Genomic DNA, 15,573 nt, shown 5'->3' on the forward strand with positions numbered 1-15,573 from the left:
GCTTACTTCCTCATTGTTTAAAGTAAAGAGGCAAGATACTTGTTTAATTTTTGTGGTATTTGGCAGCATTATAAGGAACCCAAACTGATTTTGCTTCTAGATGAGCCTACAGGTCATAGTTCACCTGTGATTTTTATATTTGTTGGTTTGTTTCCTGAGTCACAAGGGGCCTTGTCCCAGCCTTGGCTAATCTCAGTGTAGGGTGATAATGTCCTGTGCGTGCAGAGACAGGGTGTGCCAGCAAAAGATATGAAGCCAATGCTCATTAGAGAAAACGTGATGAACTTTCTCCACAGCCCTAAACCACCTGTTGAACAGCAAACATGCAGTGATTGGAGCTGACATTGGAAGAACAGCATTGTCAGGGATTTTAACAGTCTTCAGTACATAAACTTGGCGTATGATAACCTAATGGACGTGGCTTTTCTGCCTTGAGTCAATGTGCTTGCTGCCTTTTAGTTATAGGTACTATTTGTAGGTATTAATGTATGTTGTACATTAATTGTACAGTCTGCAGGTCAGATTGTAGCTGCATCTACCAGTCTGTCATTTGGGGGAATGAACAGCAAAATTTGACTTTGATGCATGCATAAGAATATGTGTTTGTTTAAATGAGTGTATATTTACACAAATACTTAAAATCTGTCATCTAAACCTTGGTTCAGAACTTTTTCTGGTAAATACTTGAGTCTTCACTTTCCTAATTATACATTGAAACTGAAATAAGTTGTTACATCTACATGTACCTGTGTTAGATATGTTTAAAAATTGCATATATGCACTCCTGCTTTTGATCCAGTGGTCTGTATCGAGTCTATATAGCTGGTTTTTGCAGTTTGCCTGAGTGTAAGTGTGTCTTACCCTATTACTAAGAACAAGAACCATGAGTATTGTCTCCTGTTTAAAAGTTAGGGAAGCCTTGGATAGTAGTAAAGAATGAGCAGGACCTACCACTGTAGTTACTTCGCTTTGCACAGTGCATTAGCATAGCTATGCTACTTTGCTTTCAGCCAGCCAGCTAGACAATCAAAGCTAAAACAACCAAGACTAATTTCCAAAGAGAGAGAAGAGTGGGAAAAAAAAAAAAATAAAAAAGAGAGAAAAAAAGCCTTCCTGAAGCACAAGGTTGTGTTTTTATGTAACTGTTTTTGTGGCTATCAAACTACCCGAAGTTCATGGTATGTTCATCTTGTCAGTATGCATTTAAGACCACCAGCTTCGTTTTGTTTCAACTCATCTTTTGGGTTGATGTAACACAATATGACTGGATGTGTTTTGGCAGGGAATAACTAATCTAATCCTTATACTACCAGATGAAAGTAATTTACTATGGGTTTGGGGAAGAGCTCAAATTTTCAGTGCAGGCCGCAAAGATATTTTTCCCCTTTTAATTGTCCCTTCTTATATCTAAACAGATCCAGCAATGGGAACAAAACCTGGAAAAATTTAACATGGACCTTTTCCGAATGCGATGTTACCTAGCCAGTTTGCAAGGTGGGGAGCTCCCAAACCCAAAGAGCCTTTTGGCTGCTGCCAGTCGTCCTTCAAAATTGGCACTGGGGAGGCTCGGCATTTTCTCTGTCTCATCCTTCCATGCACTGGTAAGTCTGAATGCACTTTTCATGGGTGTGTTACACAAAGCCATCATTAATATTGTGCTCAGATGTGGAATTGTGCTGGGATAATACATGGCTGCACCCACATGTGTTGCTCAGACAGCCCTGTTTCTTTCTCACCCTGTCTACCTTTTCTTGACTGCAAATCAACTTTCCTCTGCAGGATATGGCCATTATGGGTTTTTTGGCCCCTGGGAAGTTCAGAATTGGGAGTCTCTCCTAAAAAGGAAGTATTCTTGGAATAGGCTAAAACTAGAGACAATTCAAATTATAAGTCCCTTTTTTAAGAACTGTAGGCTGTGTTTCTAAAGAAGAATGAGTGAGATCCTAAGCTGCTGTAACCTGTTGTCACCCTGTCAGCTTTAAGGGAAGTACAGCAGTAGCAGGTTCACCTCTGCTCTTTAACCTTAATAAGGGCTGCAAGGCTGATCTTGGCAGAGAGATCTAGACCACATTTCCTGCATGTGAAGTCTGAACAGTGATACTGAAAGTCCTGCCAAGGAATGTGTTTCTCTCTGCCACCGTTTTTATCTGTGTGGTTTGTGCCATTGCTTGTTAATAACTCAATGCCACAGCACATTTATCTCCTACGTTTGGCAATTTTGAGAATGTCTTCCTCTAGCAATTTTGTATCTGAATGATAGGTTATCATTCTTCTTCAGAGCCTTTTCATCAAATGCCTTTGTTGTACAGAGCAATATTTTCTCAGTTCCTCCTTTCCTATGACTTCTAATTTTGCCCCATGACAAAAAAATGTCACTACCACACCACTGGAATAACAAAACAACCATCACTTCCGAAAGTTTAAAACGTTTTCTTTGTACCTTGGCATATTACATTGAGGTGAACTGAAGTAACGCTCATTTGATACCTCAGGTTTAAAAAGCTGACAATATTTTGCTGTTGTGAGAATGATACAGGAAGACTTGTCTCTGTTTAAATAGATCTGCTCCAGGGATGAAGCTGCTCTCAGGAAACGTACCCTGTCTCTGTCTCAAAGGGTTCGAAATAAGAAGGGTTTATTTTCTTCACTAAAAGGACTGGACACATTGGCAAGAAAAGGAAAAGAAAAGAGACCTTCCATAACTCAGGTAGGTCTTGCTGCAGAGAGCGTAGAACGGCTTGTTTCTCCTGGAGCTCATTCTGCAAGGTGCTGTTGGTACATACAGTAGAATGGTTCAATAGGTGTGGCAGACTTGCAGTGGGATCATCACTTGTGAGTGTACATATCTAATTTTGTGTTTCTTTGTAATAAATAAGATTGGCGAATGACAGGTTTTGACCCACTAAGTTAATTAGTAGCAGCATAAGACCTTCAGATTTGAATTTGTAACAGAACTTCTCTTCTGGCACATTGCAAACTGTTTGAAAGTAGGGTTTCTTTGGAGATAGCCTGTATGCACAGTCCTTAGCACAGTGTGTACTTGTTTGTGACTGGGACTCTGAAGTACTGTTACAATTGATTATAGAGTAACACAGGTGATTTTTCAAGGAGAAAGGAGGGGAGACTGCTGCAAAGACAGCCATCTTTGACATTGGCCTCTCAAAGCAACACTTGGAAGTACATTTTAGCAAACAGAAGAAGAATTCTGTCACGCAAGAGGTCAGCTGTTGGTGTAGGCAGCTAACAAATAATGCCAGGCCAATTTACAGCAGCTGTAGGCTTGGTGCAGGCTTGATGTTTCTGGGTCAGGTTGGCTCCTGGGAGAGGAGCTGTGCTGATGCATGGTCCCACCAAAGGGCTGCATTACTGGTGAAACCACAGCATCTCACAGCAACTTTTTCTCTTTGTGAAACTAATGGTCTGTGCACACTTTCAGTGTAAACTCCACACTTCAGGAGTCTGTGCTTTCTCAATAAAAGCACAGCTATATGTGAAACAAGCATTTGCTGCTTTTTCCCTGAAAAAAGGTAAATAAGAGCAGAAACACTTCTTGACAGTGAGGCAGAAGGCATAGAGGTGCACCCACACTCAGATCACTACTGTTTTCATTAGCCTCTGCCATGTCTGCTATTACTTCTGCAAAGCAGTATTTCGTGCGTTGTTCGTTAGGTAACTTTGTTCCTATTATTCTGTGGCCCTGTATTTTGATTTAATTAGACAAAGATCTGTGATTAGCGCTTGGAAATTGGCTGTTCTTGCACACCTGCTAATCTGTTGTGGAATATTTAAACAAGCCTATCTGTACGCGTCTTGCAATAGCCACAAAGCTGATGCAACAGATTCAGTGTTGCAAAATAACACATAAGGATTTTCTGGTCTAGTGGTTTGTATTTTTAATAGTAAATATCTATGTGTTCCACAGGCATTAAGCTTCTTTAGGTGGTTGTTACACATTTTAGCATATTGATTGAGATGTGTTAACATGGTGAAACTGATTAATAAAACTCAAGTCTGTCTTACAAAAGAAGGAACTGAAGGAGAAATTTTCTCCAGGTCATCCTTTTCACATAATTTTGCTCCCTAGCAAGTGAGTCTGATCTGCGAGTCTTGCACCTTTATTTCTTTATTAATACAAGCCCTGAGGGAAGAGATGTTATGCCCCTTAGCTCTGTTCCCACCAGAGCTGATACCTCGCACAGTTTTTAACTGGGTAATATGTCTTCTCACAAGCTTTATAGCCCATGAAGGGGATTCTGTGGAGCTCAGGGACAGGGAATCTTATACCTGTGGCAAGACGAGGAGGTTCCTGCTGCCCTCACAGCACTTTTCTAAGCACAGAGAAGGGGGCTCTGTCACAGGCAAATGTGCCCCTAGTGAGTCTTCACCCTTCTTATTCCAAACCTTGCAACCAGCTGGTCCAAAAATGTGTTCATTTTCATACACAAGCTGAGGTTCTTGACGTTTTAATTTTTTTTTTTTAATTAAACATCCTAAAACACAATTAAGGAAATGTAAATGCTGAATGTTGCATATGAAAAACACCATGCAATGATTCATACCCATAAAAGTGAGGAATTTTTAAGGGCATGGCTTGAAAATTGACCCATGAACCTAGAATGGGGCTGAAAAGAGAGCCACATCCTTGCTCAGACTTGTGTATATACACATAATTTTATATCAGAATCAGAATAGGTCTGAGGCTGACTTTCTTGTCTCTTTCAGCCCACTGGGAAGCTGGGTGAATCAGAGAAGTGGAGTTCATTTCTCTGCTCATTGTGTTGCGATGTTTCTGTCAAACAATAGATTAAAAAAAGTCTTGCTTTCTTGGATTTAAGTTCATTTGACTGTAGCTGGTATGTTTTAATCTGACATACCTTAGCTTCAAAATCAGATGGTATATTTTTCAACATTGTTGTGTCAGAGAATTTTTTAATTGTATCTTGTTTATTTTTATGGCATTAATAAATAATGTTCAGAGTTTCTGTGCTCAGAGGCTTTTGTAAACATTAATGTAGTGGCTCAGTCTTTTACAAATCAGTTAATAAAACTGCACCGTAGCAGATGGGGGATGTCTAGGCTCACATTATCCTCAGTTTCTTAAATGCTTATCTTCTTTCTTATGTCTAAATGGTGAACTGTTTTGAGAAATAATAAGCAATAAAATACTTTGATTACGTCCATGGGTGAGACAAGGAAGTTCAGAAGTGGTGCCCTTTATTTGCATTGGCAGACACTGGCTTTTGTATGAAATCTTAAGAGAGAGTTTTTTGTTGTCTTGGATTATTTGAAAGTCTTTTGCTAGTACCAAAAACTAAAAAAAAAAGCTCAGATATAAGTCTGATATTGTCCTGATTTTTTGTCTGCAGAAGGAGTTAAAAAATGCTATTTATATTTGCACCTTGGTAATGTTATTATTTGCAAATCTCAATGTCCTGTATAAACTGTATAGATCTATCTATGTGTTTATACCAGCCTTATCACCAAAATATCTGATTGTATCCATATGCATTTATTGGATTTTAAAAATTTTCATTAATAAGTCTAATACCTTTGTGAGATGCTAGTAGTTAAGCTTCCAGATGGGCAGTGTACGTCTCAGTTTCTGCTTTCATCACTTTCAAAGCAGACACAGTAGTTAGTCAGCTATTTTCATTACTTCATAGTGTGGAGTTTGGGTCAAGTATGCCTTTAAAGCTAAGCTAAAAGTTTCAGTCAATAGTGTCAAGCAAACTACTTGGTTAGAGAGGTGAAAAACTGTAGGATAGGAAGTTTTAGAAACCAGCAAAAATGGTTTGAAATAGTTCCTTGAAATCATGATGAGATTTGTAACTGTTCTTAACAGTATTCTGAAGGTGAAATTTATAACTTCCAGCGTATGGCCTGATTTGAAGGTAAATGACTTTAATCTTATTGCTAAATAGTAGATAGGAAAACAGCAAGGACATGAATGTTTTTATACGTATTTGAATATGTATGTGTGCATGTAGCTTGAAAGAGAGAATCTGCTTAAATTTTCTTTATAGATTTGTATTTCTTTATTAATTCTAGTCAGAGTAAAGCAATCAAAAGTACAAAAATGCCCCCTGGATTTAGCAGGTTTATATATATTTATTAATTTAATTTGTAATTTTTATTTTTTTGAAGGATTTACCCAACACAGATAAGAAGTAAATGTGTTTATTTGTTTAACCTACTTATTTATCTGTAATATTTTCAATAGGTTTTTGATTCAGCTGGAGGACATGGATTTGCTGGTGTTCAGAATTCAGCCAACTCTGCTGAGGTAAGATATGCCTGTCCTCCCTCGTTCCACATCATCATGTTTTTGAATTCCTGAATGTATTTCATTAAGTGTATGATTGGGCTGGTTCAGAAACCCTGAAGAGGTTCATAAAATGCGGTTATTGTTAGATGACAGGATTGTAATTCTGCTAATGAAACCACTCTAACAAGTTTCTGAACATTCATGTAGTCTTTAAAAAAACCAAACAAAACCCAAACCAAAAAACTCGTCTAGAAGCTTCTTCACAGCACTAATCTGTACAGTCTGTACACTGTCTGAGAAAGATTTGGGAATGAGCTTGTTTGAAAGCATCCTTCACAGTATGGCAAATCATAGAATGGTTTGGGTTGGAAGGAACCTTGAAAGGTCATCTAGTCCAACCCCCCTGAAATGAGCAGAAAAACCTTCAACTAGATCAGGGTGCTCAGGGTCTCATCCAGTCTTACCTTGATGGTTTCCAGGGATGGGACGATACCCAAGGTATGTTTTTCCCCTTTGCCTACTTCAACAGAACCTTTGTATTTTGAGTATAAAGGCAATAAAGTCTGTGTAATGTCTGTAGAGCATACCATCAGAGAAGTGAGAATTAATGTATAGCTGGAGATTGCCCAAGTAAAGGAAGAGAATGCAGCATCCCCCCAGCAGCATTATCCAGCTGTGACTGATGTTCTTTGGTGCCCAGGAGGAGGAGAGCTGCTGCTTGTTCCTACCTGGCCTCAGTCATGGTCCCTCTCCATTACTGCAGCCTCCTTAGGGGATAGCACCACTATCCCTCAGTCTGGAAGCAAAGCAAGACACTCCAAAATACGTAACTGCATATCTGTGGGACCAGTGAATGTTGTCTGTGTGCTGCAGGGCTTATGTAGACAGTATCCTCCCTCAGTAGGCTTGTGCAGGCTCCAGATAAAAACATCAAATTAAGTCTTAGGCACAGGGTTTCTGGACTTTGTTTTCTGAATGGTATAGCTGGATTTCTTTAATAGCAACATGTGTCAGACTCAAAGGGGTATTTTTCTTCCCATCTACCCCCTGCCCCTTTTCCTCCTTTGTGCCCTGAACCAAATAGTTTCGTGATGCAGTTTAAATCTTGAAAGACTTTAAAAAATCATTCTACAACACTGTTCCATTTCAACTGAGTTTGTATACCAGGTATTAGACAAGAAGCCAAAATCTGCATTTAAACTGCAATATTGCTCTGGAAGATGATTAACTGTAATGAAGAGCTTTAGTGAATCTTGTGAGGAAGGTTTGAACAAAGTTCATCATTTCTCATAAATTTTTATTATGGTTTTTTGTATCGTTATGTAGTACATGGTTTATTTTCTCATCAAGTGCATTTTTTTAATGGCTAGGTAAGAAAGAAATGTATAATTACACAGAAGTTATGCTACTGGGAGAGACATCTCCTATTGACAGCACCTACCCCTATAATGCTGTTTTGCCTCCTGAAATTATCTTCACATTTTCTCTGTTCTTTGAAAAAGTGTATTGAAACACCTGAGGTCCCTTTTTTAATTGACCACTTGCATGTTATTTCCTGGGCTAGGAAAGTACTTAAACTAAATCACTCCTCTCTTTTCAAAATAAATTATAATTATGAGGTATTTCTGGTTGATATGATCTCCTGTAGAGAACACTTACAAATTCCTCAAGAATGTAGCTTTGGATGTGGTATTAGATGGCATCCATGTCCCATCTCGGAGACAGCAAACACAATTTGTTCCTATTCAAATCTGTTAAAAGATGGAAAGGTTTGCCACATGAGAAGTGGCAAAATCCTGTGGGTGCAGCCCCTTAAGGTTTCTCCAAAAGGGTTATGACACCAGTCCCTCAGTTGAATGCTGATTCCTTTGTGTCTGTGAGGGTGAGGGAGCTGCCTTATGCAAGAGTATCTGCTGTGGGTCTCCTGTCCCCTGGCCTAACTGGAGCATTTGCTCTTCCCGAACCCTTCTGATGAGAAAGAGAAATGTTTTGAAGGGACTAGGGAGCAGGCAGAATGAAGTCCTCTCTCTTTAGTGCTGTGTTGGTGAAGGGACAAGGTCTGTCTTCTTGTCCCTGCTCTAGATAAAGCAGCCTTCTCCAAATTCAGGTAGGGGCTTACAGCCCTGTTCCCCAGGCAGAGGGGGACCAGCAGGAGGGCAGTGTGGTTGCAAGGTTTTGGGCCAGATTTTACAAATTTAGCAGGGTTGTATTTCAAGACTAGAAAAACCCACTGAGCTGAGCACAGCTCTGGAGCTAGAAAAACATTATTATTATTATTATTATCTCAACCCTATTTCTAAAACCTTTTCTCAATGGGTATTAAATATAGCGTAGGCATTTTTAAGATCCTGACATTTTGATGAATCATACGACAACTCAGAAATGATTCATCATAACTCTGAAAACCGTTACTCTGGCATCAGCCTGGTTTCACTGGCTGATTAAAAATAAATAAATAAAAAAAACCCAACAGAAACAGCATCAAAACTTTTATAAAATTCTGCCTGAGGAGGGTAGCAAGTGATAAATAGTGGAGTCTTCTGGAGAGGCTGTATTTTCTCTGAAAAGGATGATAAAACAGAGGCAAATAGTGGGAGGAAATGATGAAGTAACATATTGGTCCTGCAGCAGCCCTGTGGCACAACGTGTGACAGTCTGAAAATCCTGGCTCCTCTCGCTGGAAAATTGGATGGCTTGTTATAACTTTATGTGGCAATGAATGAATGAACTATTGTGGCATTAGTCACTGCAAGCATAACAGGAAAAAAAGTCTCTTTTCATGTCAGATTTTCTGAGACGGAAAATGTGGATGAAGCAATGGTACCTTGACTGCAGTTAAGGAACACAGTCATGTTTAGTAACAGAGGCGAGTTTATCTCAAGCTGTATGCTTGAGCATCAGTGTACATGGCAAGGAATGGACATATCTCACATTGGCTGCAGAGCTTTCTGTCCTGTCTTAAAAGCTTACACCAAAAGGTGGCCTTGAATGTAGTTCTCATCACCTTAGTCCTCTATGATTTGAGGTTTGTTTTTTTTTTTTTTCATCTCTGGCAATAGTGAGATTTATTTCAGTTAGGCATATTTGAACAGCTGCTGTTGCAGTGCAATAAACCATTGTGGTAGTTGCAAACCTTTGAGCTGCTGGGAGCACCTCCCTTGTTGATGCAAGCATAGCATTGATTTTCCCTGGAGGAAGCCACCAGGGAATTCAGTCTGACTCATTTGTGCTTCACTCTCCCAACCTGCCTGCCTTGCCCCCTTTATCCTTTCTCTTATTTACACTGTGAAGGAAGGTCAGCTTTTATTCCCAGGCACTAGATTTAGTGCTGAAAGAACTATGCTTCTAAGGGAATTATCTTTTTCAATATCACCAGTGTTAGGAGCAGTCTGCAACTATAGCCACCGAGGTCAAACTTCACCTGGTGGATTTCATTGCTGCATTAATTACAGTAGCATAACATGATTCCTGTTTTGTATAAGTAGTAGCTGAATTTTAGTAGGATTGCCATGCACCTGTGTTAATTGAGATTTCACGTTCAACTAGTTAAAAGGGACAGTTGAGCAAGATAGACAGGATTCATGAATGCCACTAGTTCATTAATATTATTTCACCAAACCAAAGTTATTCTGGCATCAAATTATAACTGTGCCACATTCTGGGTCAGCTGCAACTTGAATTTCTGCATTGTTTGGTAATTACCTGGATAGCATTGCTTGCTTCATCATTTTCACAGCCACAGTTGCTATTTGGAAAAACAAAATAGTATTGGTCTCTCTGTTACTACTGGTAGATTGTTGTCAATAACTTTGCTGACTGCAACAAGCGAAGCAGCTCTGTGCAGTGATTTTACAGCAGCTTTTAATTGCAGTGCACCCCTGGGCTTGTGTCACTATGGAGAGGAGGAAGAATTGCATAATCAAGGGTCTTTATATAGGCAACAATCCCCCCAACCAACGACAAACCAACCAACCAAAAATACTAAGGAGAAAACATTAAGGATGTAGGCACTCCAGAGAACAGTTCTGGATATCTTAAGATATGTCTTGGGTGGCAGTTCTGCCACTTCATGGTGTTATTGTCCCTTTCCAGTGACTGCATGGGGAATCAAGGGACCTTGTCTGCATAAACTCAAATGTCTTGATGTGGGTATTTAAGTGATATGCTGAATAGGCAGACCCAAATATACATGTGAAACTTCAAATTCTGAAGAGCTCTTGGTGTTTTTCTCCTCCTTGTGTGGCTTCCTTTGAAACATGCAACCTCAAGTGCAGTACAGGAGAAAGTTTGAAAATAAAGGGTGAGAAAGTGCCAGGGAATTTATTCAGGGTGGATGTTGTTATTTGATCAAGCGGAGTGGCTTTGGAATGAGAGAGAATGTGAAGCAAAATGGTAAACAGGCAAATGTTTTTGCCTATGAAACAATATGTTCTTAAACTGTAAATAGAATGGGAGCACTTTATTCCTGCTTTAGTACTTTATTATGTTATGACTAGCCTTGCTTCACAGTGCTCTCTGCTGGAAGTTTACTGTATTGTCGTTTTCTGTCAAAAGTACAGTAATTATGTTTATTTATTTATAGAGTTATTTATAGAGTTATTTTACATTTGTTAACTAGGTAAAATTGTAGTAGTCAATTCTTCTTCGAGATTTACTTCCACTGTGATATAATATCAGATAATTACATATATCCACATTGAGTTAAATCAACAATTATAATGAAATAAAGATATAAAATCCCATAATGGGAATGTACAGGAAGTGCAATCTGATCTTTAGAAAATAAGATCTTCTCTAGTGAATAAGAGAAGGTAGCAGAATTCTTTCCCTGGCTTGCCATGTTGGAAATTCACAGCACTGTGTTTAAATACATAATCAGTGCAAGCTGCTAATGTAATTGTGCTTTTGCTTGTTTGTTTTTGTTTTTGTTTTTGTTTTTTTTAATATCCACATATCTTGTACATTTCTCCCTTGTTTCAGCAGCAAGTTGATGATTATTTGAATATCTACTGTTCAGTGCCAGAGAGCATCCAGAAGGAGAATGCTTGGGAAACACAGACGTATGTTCATTTCTGTGATGGCCAAGGAGTGGCGCTGACACTCAAGCCAGAGCACAGGGTGGAGGATGTTCTGTCTTTGGCATGCAAGGTACTTACTTTTCATTCACAATTGCACCTTATTAATAGTCGTGGACTTGAGAAGGAACATAGTATATCAGAGGATGCCTAAATAGTGATAAGATTATTACTATTATATAATAATCATACAATAATTATATATAATATTAATAATACATAATATTGTAATACCAGCATCTCCCAGTCACTGTCTCAAGGCACACTGCTCTCTTTCCTTTAGTTGCGTTATTTATATGTTGTAGCCAAGGTTGCAGGATTGTGGAAAGGTTTTTCAAAAGGTGTTGCTCAAGACAGTGCACAGTTGATACTTAAAGAGCAGAGGCAGTTTGCCAGGTAGTCAGCCCCTGAGTAATCTCAGCACGTGTCCACTCTGCGTTGTCCTTGCAGCAAACCTGGTTGTTACGTGCAAATTAATCACAGAGGAGCGAAAGGGAGTTAATGCCAGGAAATTAAGACAGTTAAGACTGCTGTGATAAAGGCTATCATATATGTTTGATTTTTAAAGGAACTTTTTAAGCTTTTAATTAAATACCAGTTCTATTTGTGAATTTCAAAGCGTGAATTCCCTTGTGAAAGTCAGTGCCACAATTCGAGAGGGATTGTTATAGATCATGGGACAGAAAACTGAGTCACAGGGTGAAGTTGAAATAGAGATGCTAGTTTTAACTACAGACCAAACATCAGCACCTCTAGAACATCACAATGTACCTAGCACTTTTGTCTCCACACGTGTCAGTGCTTGAATTTAGCTCTAACTTCAGGATTCAAGTCACTTAAATTATGCAAACAAGCTTTTTGGAAAAACTAACTTTTTACCCCTGAGTTCTGTTTTCTGGTAAATATACTGTATTTATTTCACAAGGGGAAAAACAGGAGAAGAAGGAGTCCTGTGCTGTACAAGATCCAGCTGTATCTTTTGGCAGAGGTTAGGGTGAATTTGTAGGTGAAGTCATTCAACTGGCTTGAAGTTAATGAATTTTGAGGCTTCTAATGAAGGAAAGGACACAATTTAATGGCTTATTGCACCTGTTAATATTGCAAACAAACCAACAAATAAAATTAAGTTATACGAATTTTTAAAAATCCAGGGTAAACTATGGTTTTAAAAATCAAAATAAGCACACTGGCTTAGCGAAGTCCCATTGTGTCTCCATGGCATCACTAAGAAGAAATTATCTTGCTGTGGATGATGGAGACTGAATCCTGGAGAAAATATTTAATGCTTGCCTTTACTTTTAAAACCTTGTCAGGCAAAAAGGTGTCTGAGTCATGATTTGGCCACCAGGTGGCATGGTAGAGCTGAAACATTTTGAAGTCCTTAAAGTGATGTGCAAGACCCCTAAAGGAGGAAATAAAATTAAGTAAAATTAAGTTGAAAAGGAAATTCCTTACTTCTCTTACTCCATCATTCCAAAATATTTGTAATTTTCAAACTGACTTTTAATTTTCAGTGTCTGTATCACATGAAAATTTAGTTTTAAATTATTTGATTTTTTTCTTAAATGTTTTTCTGTTTTATTTTGTCTCTCTATTCTATGTGTAAAGCTTTTCATAAGCATTCTCTAATGCTGAATACTTTCTGCTCATCTATCCTGGTTCTTTTCCTTCTTACATTTTCATTCTGCTCTGGTGAGTGTAAGGAATCTTTCTTCTTAACAGAACATGTTTGAATGTTATGTGGATAAGGATGAAGTTCACCGGGGTTGTTGGTTTGTTTGTTGGGGTTTTTTTCTCTTCACCCACACTTTATGGGGTTTCTACTTTTCTCATTTCTGCTTTCCATCTGAGGTTTTTGGATAGCATGTATACAAAATCTTGTGCATTTACATTGAATTGTTCAGGATACAGAACACATGCAACTCTTAAACTGTAACACATAATAAAATTTTAAGATAATTACTATTCACTCAGTAATTTAGATTTTGTAAGCTGCAGAGATGCACTAAAGGGGTTAAATAACCCTCAGGGAGCTTGTCATTCCTTCTCTTTCAGAAGTGTTGCTTCCTCTTGTTTTAGAATTATTGCTCTATTAATATGCTAAAGTGAAATGTTTTGTGCCATGGTGTCACCAGTATCCTGATTTTTCAGAGCCTCCCATCAGGGACTCGGCACTTTCAGACTAATATCTTCGGGGAATAATCCTGTTTCCCTTTACTTCCTGTTGAGATAGGATCTTTGCTTTGACCTCATGGTGAAAAAAAAAATACGTGGAACTCTCTGATCACAGATGAAACCCAGCAATAAAAATAAAGTCCAATGAAGGCAAACCCTTAGGGAACCTACTTGCTATCCCATCCCCTCTCCTAACTGCCCATACATGCATATGCCTTTTCTATATAAGGAGCAAAACTTACTGAACAGAACTGAATCATTAAAAGTAGTCATAGAAAAAGGTGGCTGTGAGTGTTAAATTCAAAAGGACAGAAACCAGTTGTGATATCTTTGGAAACATATATTACTGCTCAGTTAATCTAATAGCCAAGACATCATGTTTACAAAAGGATCTGGGAGGATCGTAAGGCAAAATGGAAATTGCTCTCGAACCTTATCTTTTAAGCAATGCATCTGATTTTGTTTATACCACAAAAATAGTTGGAAAATTACTTTTGAGGATTGCTTTTGCATGGTTCTAGAAGCTTTGTGTGTGTGTGTGTCACTTCTTTGTGTTCTAGGATTCTGGAAATAAATAACAAATTCCAAACTATTTTTCTTCCTTAGATGAAACAGCTGGAGCCAAGACACTATGGCCTTCAACTCAGAAGACTGGTTGATGAAAATACTGAGTATTGTGCTCCTGAACCATACGAGTACATATTAGACCAGGAAAGTGTGACTCCTTTTAGATAAAGCTCTGTCTGCAGCTGCAGTTGAATTGTCACCTACAAATATGTGAAATTTAGATCTAAAATAAGGTTTAAAGCTGTTCCCAGACTGCATTGTGTCATCCTTATTCACAGGTTTGGGTGGCTAGGCACTGCGAACACTTTCTTCAAGAACTGTTTGAAGATTTGAGTGAGGCTTTCTGTACAAAAGCAGAGTGTCAGTCTCTACTTCAGGCTTTGTTTTTGATCTTTAGCTTTAGTCTCACTGATAGCAGTGATGCTTACACAGGAACACAATGCTCTGTGTGAAGACAGCAAGTCTTGATGCAAAGAATAACGTGCTTGTTTCTCATGCTGTATCTTTGGGTTTTGATGCTTATATTTTCGTAATTTGATGACTTGTATTACTGTTTTTTTCCAACAGGTGTATGATGAAATAGAAATTTGTCCATTGAACGTTTACCATGTTCATCTTACAAAGACTGAAAACATAAGTGATTATGGTAAGCTGTCAGGAATTCTCTTGTATTCTTCTCATTGCTTGCTTTCTCTCTTCAGGACTTTTCTGTCTCTGAGAGCAGGTAGAGCCATCCTTGATAGATCAAAGTGTGAGCCTGCAAGTGTCTTTCTTATGTTTTGGAAGAGACCACTTTCTAATTTTGCTAAAATGACCAAATAATTCAAGCATGAACTTGTCAGAAAACAAAAGTCCTTTGCCAGGATTAATAAAAGTGCTGTCAGTCAGGCCATGGTCAAGGTCTGCCATTTTTTTGTAGTGGGATCCTCTCTTGGCACAGTATCAACAGTGTCCTTTGGAACAAGTTCTGACAGGCTTTTTGTCTGTGGGAGGCAGTTAGGCCTAGGAATAATTATATACCTTGCAAGGATACCCTTGTAAGGCAGCTTTGTGCTGTTTTTTAGCTGCAAGTCTGCAATAAATTATTCCTTTCTGGGCTGTCCCACTCACTGGTCTGTATAGTTTGCTGCTTTATAGTTTGGGTTTCCAGTTTTTGGACCTGTTTAAGACACCTCTTTGTCTGATGGACATGCTGCAGAACTCTTAGCATAATGATGAGCTGTGCCTGTTATTGAAATGTCATATGGAGTGGAGGTACAAATTACTTTTTGCAATGTGATTTTTTTTTTTATTTTTTTTTTTTTAACAGCAGAGTATGACATTTCCTGGGAGTTGAAAAGTCCTATTAATTTTAACAGGCCTAACAATGACTGGGAAACAATGTAATAATTTCTGTATGCTCTGTGGGTGTGTTCTCACAAGAAGTACCCTCCTTCTTGTATAGAGTCTACTAAATACACAAAATAAAAGGGAAATGTCCCCAAGGAAGTT

The 15,573-nt window shown here is 38.5% G+C and overlaps 1 protein-coding gene across 3 annotated transcripts in view; it reads left to right on the plus strand.

Annotated features, from left to right (window-relative positions):
• Positions 1-15,573, plus strand: part of TIAM2 (TIAM Rac1 associated GEF 2) — a 91,761-nt gene that overhangs the window by 23,697 nt on the left and 52,491 nt on the right. For 2 of the 3 annotated variants that reach the window (XM_064649213.1, XM_064649214.1), the window contains 6 exons: positions 1,416-1,601; positions 2,561-2,707; positions 6,221-6,283; positions 11,246-11,413; positions 14,122-14,223; positions 14,647-14,728. In XM_064649213.1, coding sequence (XP_064505283.1) covers positions 1,416-1,601; positions 2,561-2,707; positions 6,221-6,283; positions 11,246-11,413; positions 14,122-14,223; positions 14,647-14,728 — 748 coding nt within the window. The remainder of the gene's footprint in view (positions 1-1,415; positions 1,602-2,560; positions 2,708-6,220; positions 6,284-11,245; positions 11,414-14,121; positions 14,224-14,646; positions 14,729-15,573) is intronic. The other variant, XM_064649215.1, reaches the window with a different exon arrangement.

Source organism: Pseudopipra pipra, chromosome 3 (genome assembly GCF_036250125.1).
Source record: "Pseudopipra pipra isolate bDixPip1 chromosome 3, bDixPip1.hap1, whole genome shotgun sequence".
NCBI classification, from domain to species: Eukaryota; Metazoa; Chordata; class Aves; order Passeriformes; family Pipridae; genus Pseudopipra; species Pseudopipra pipra.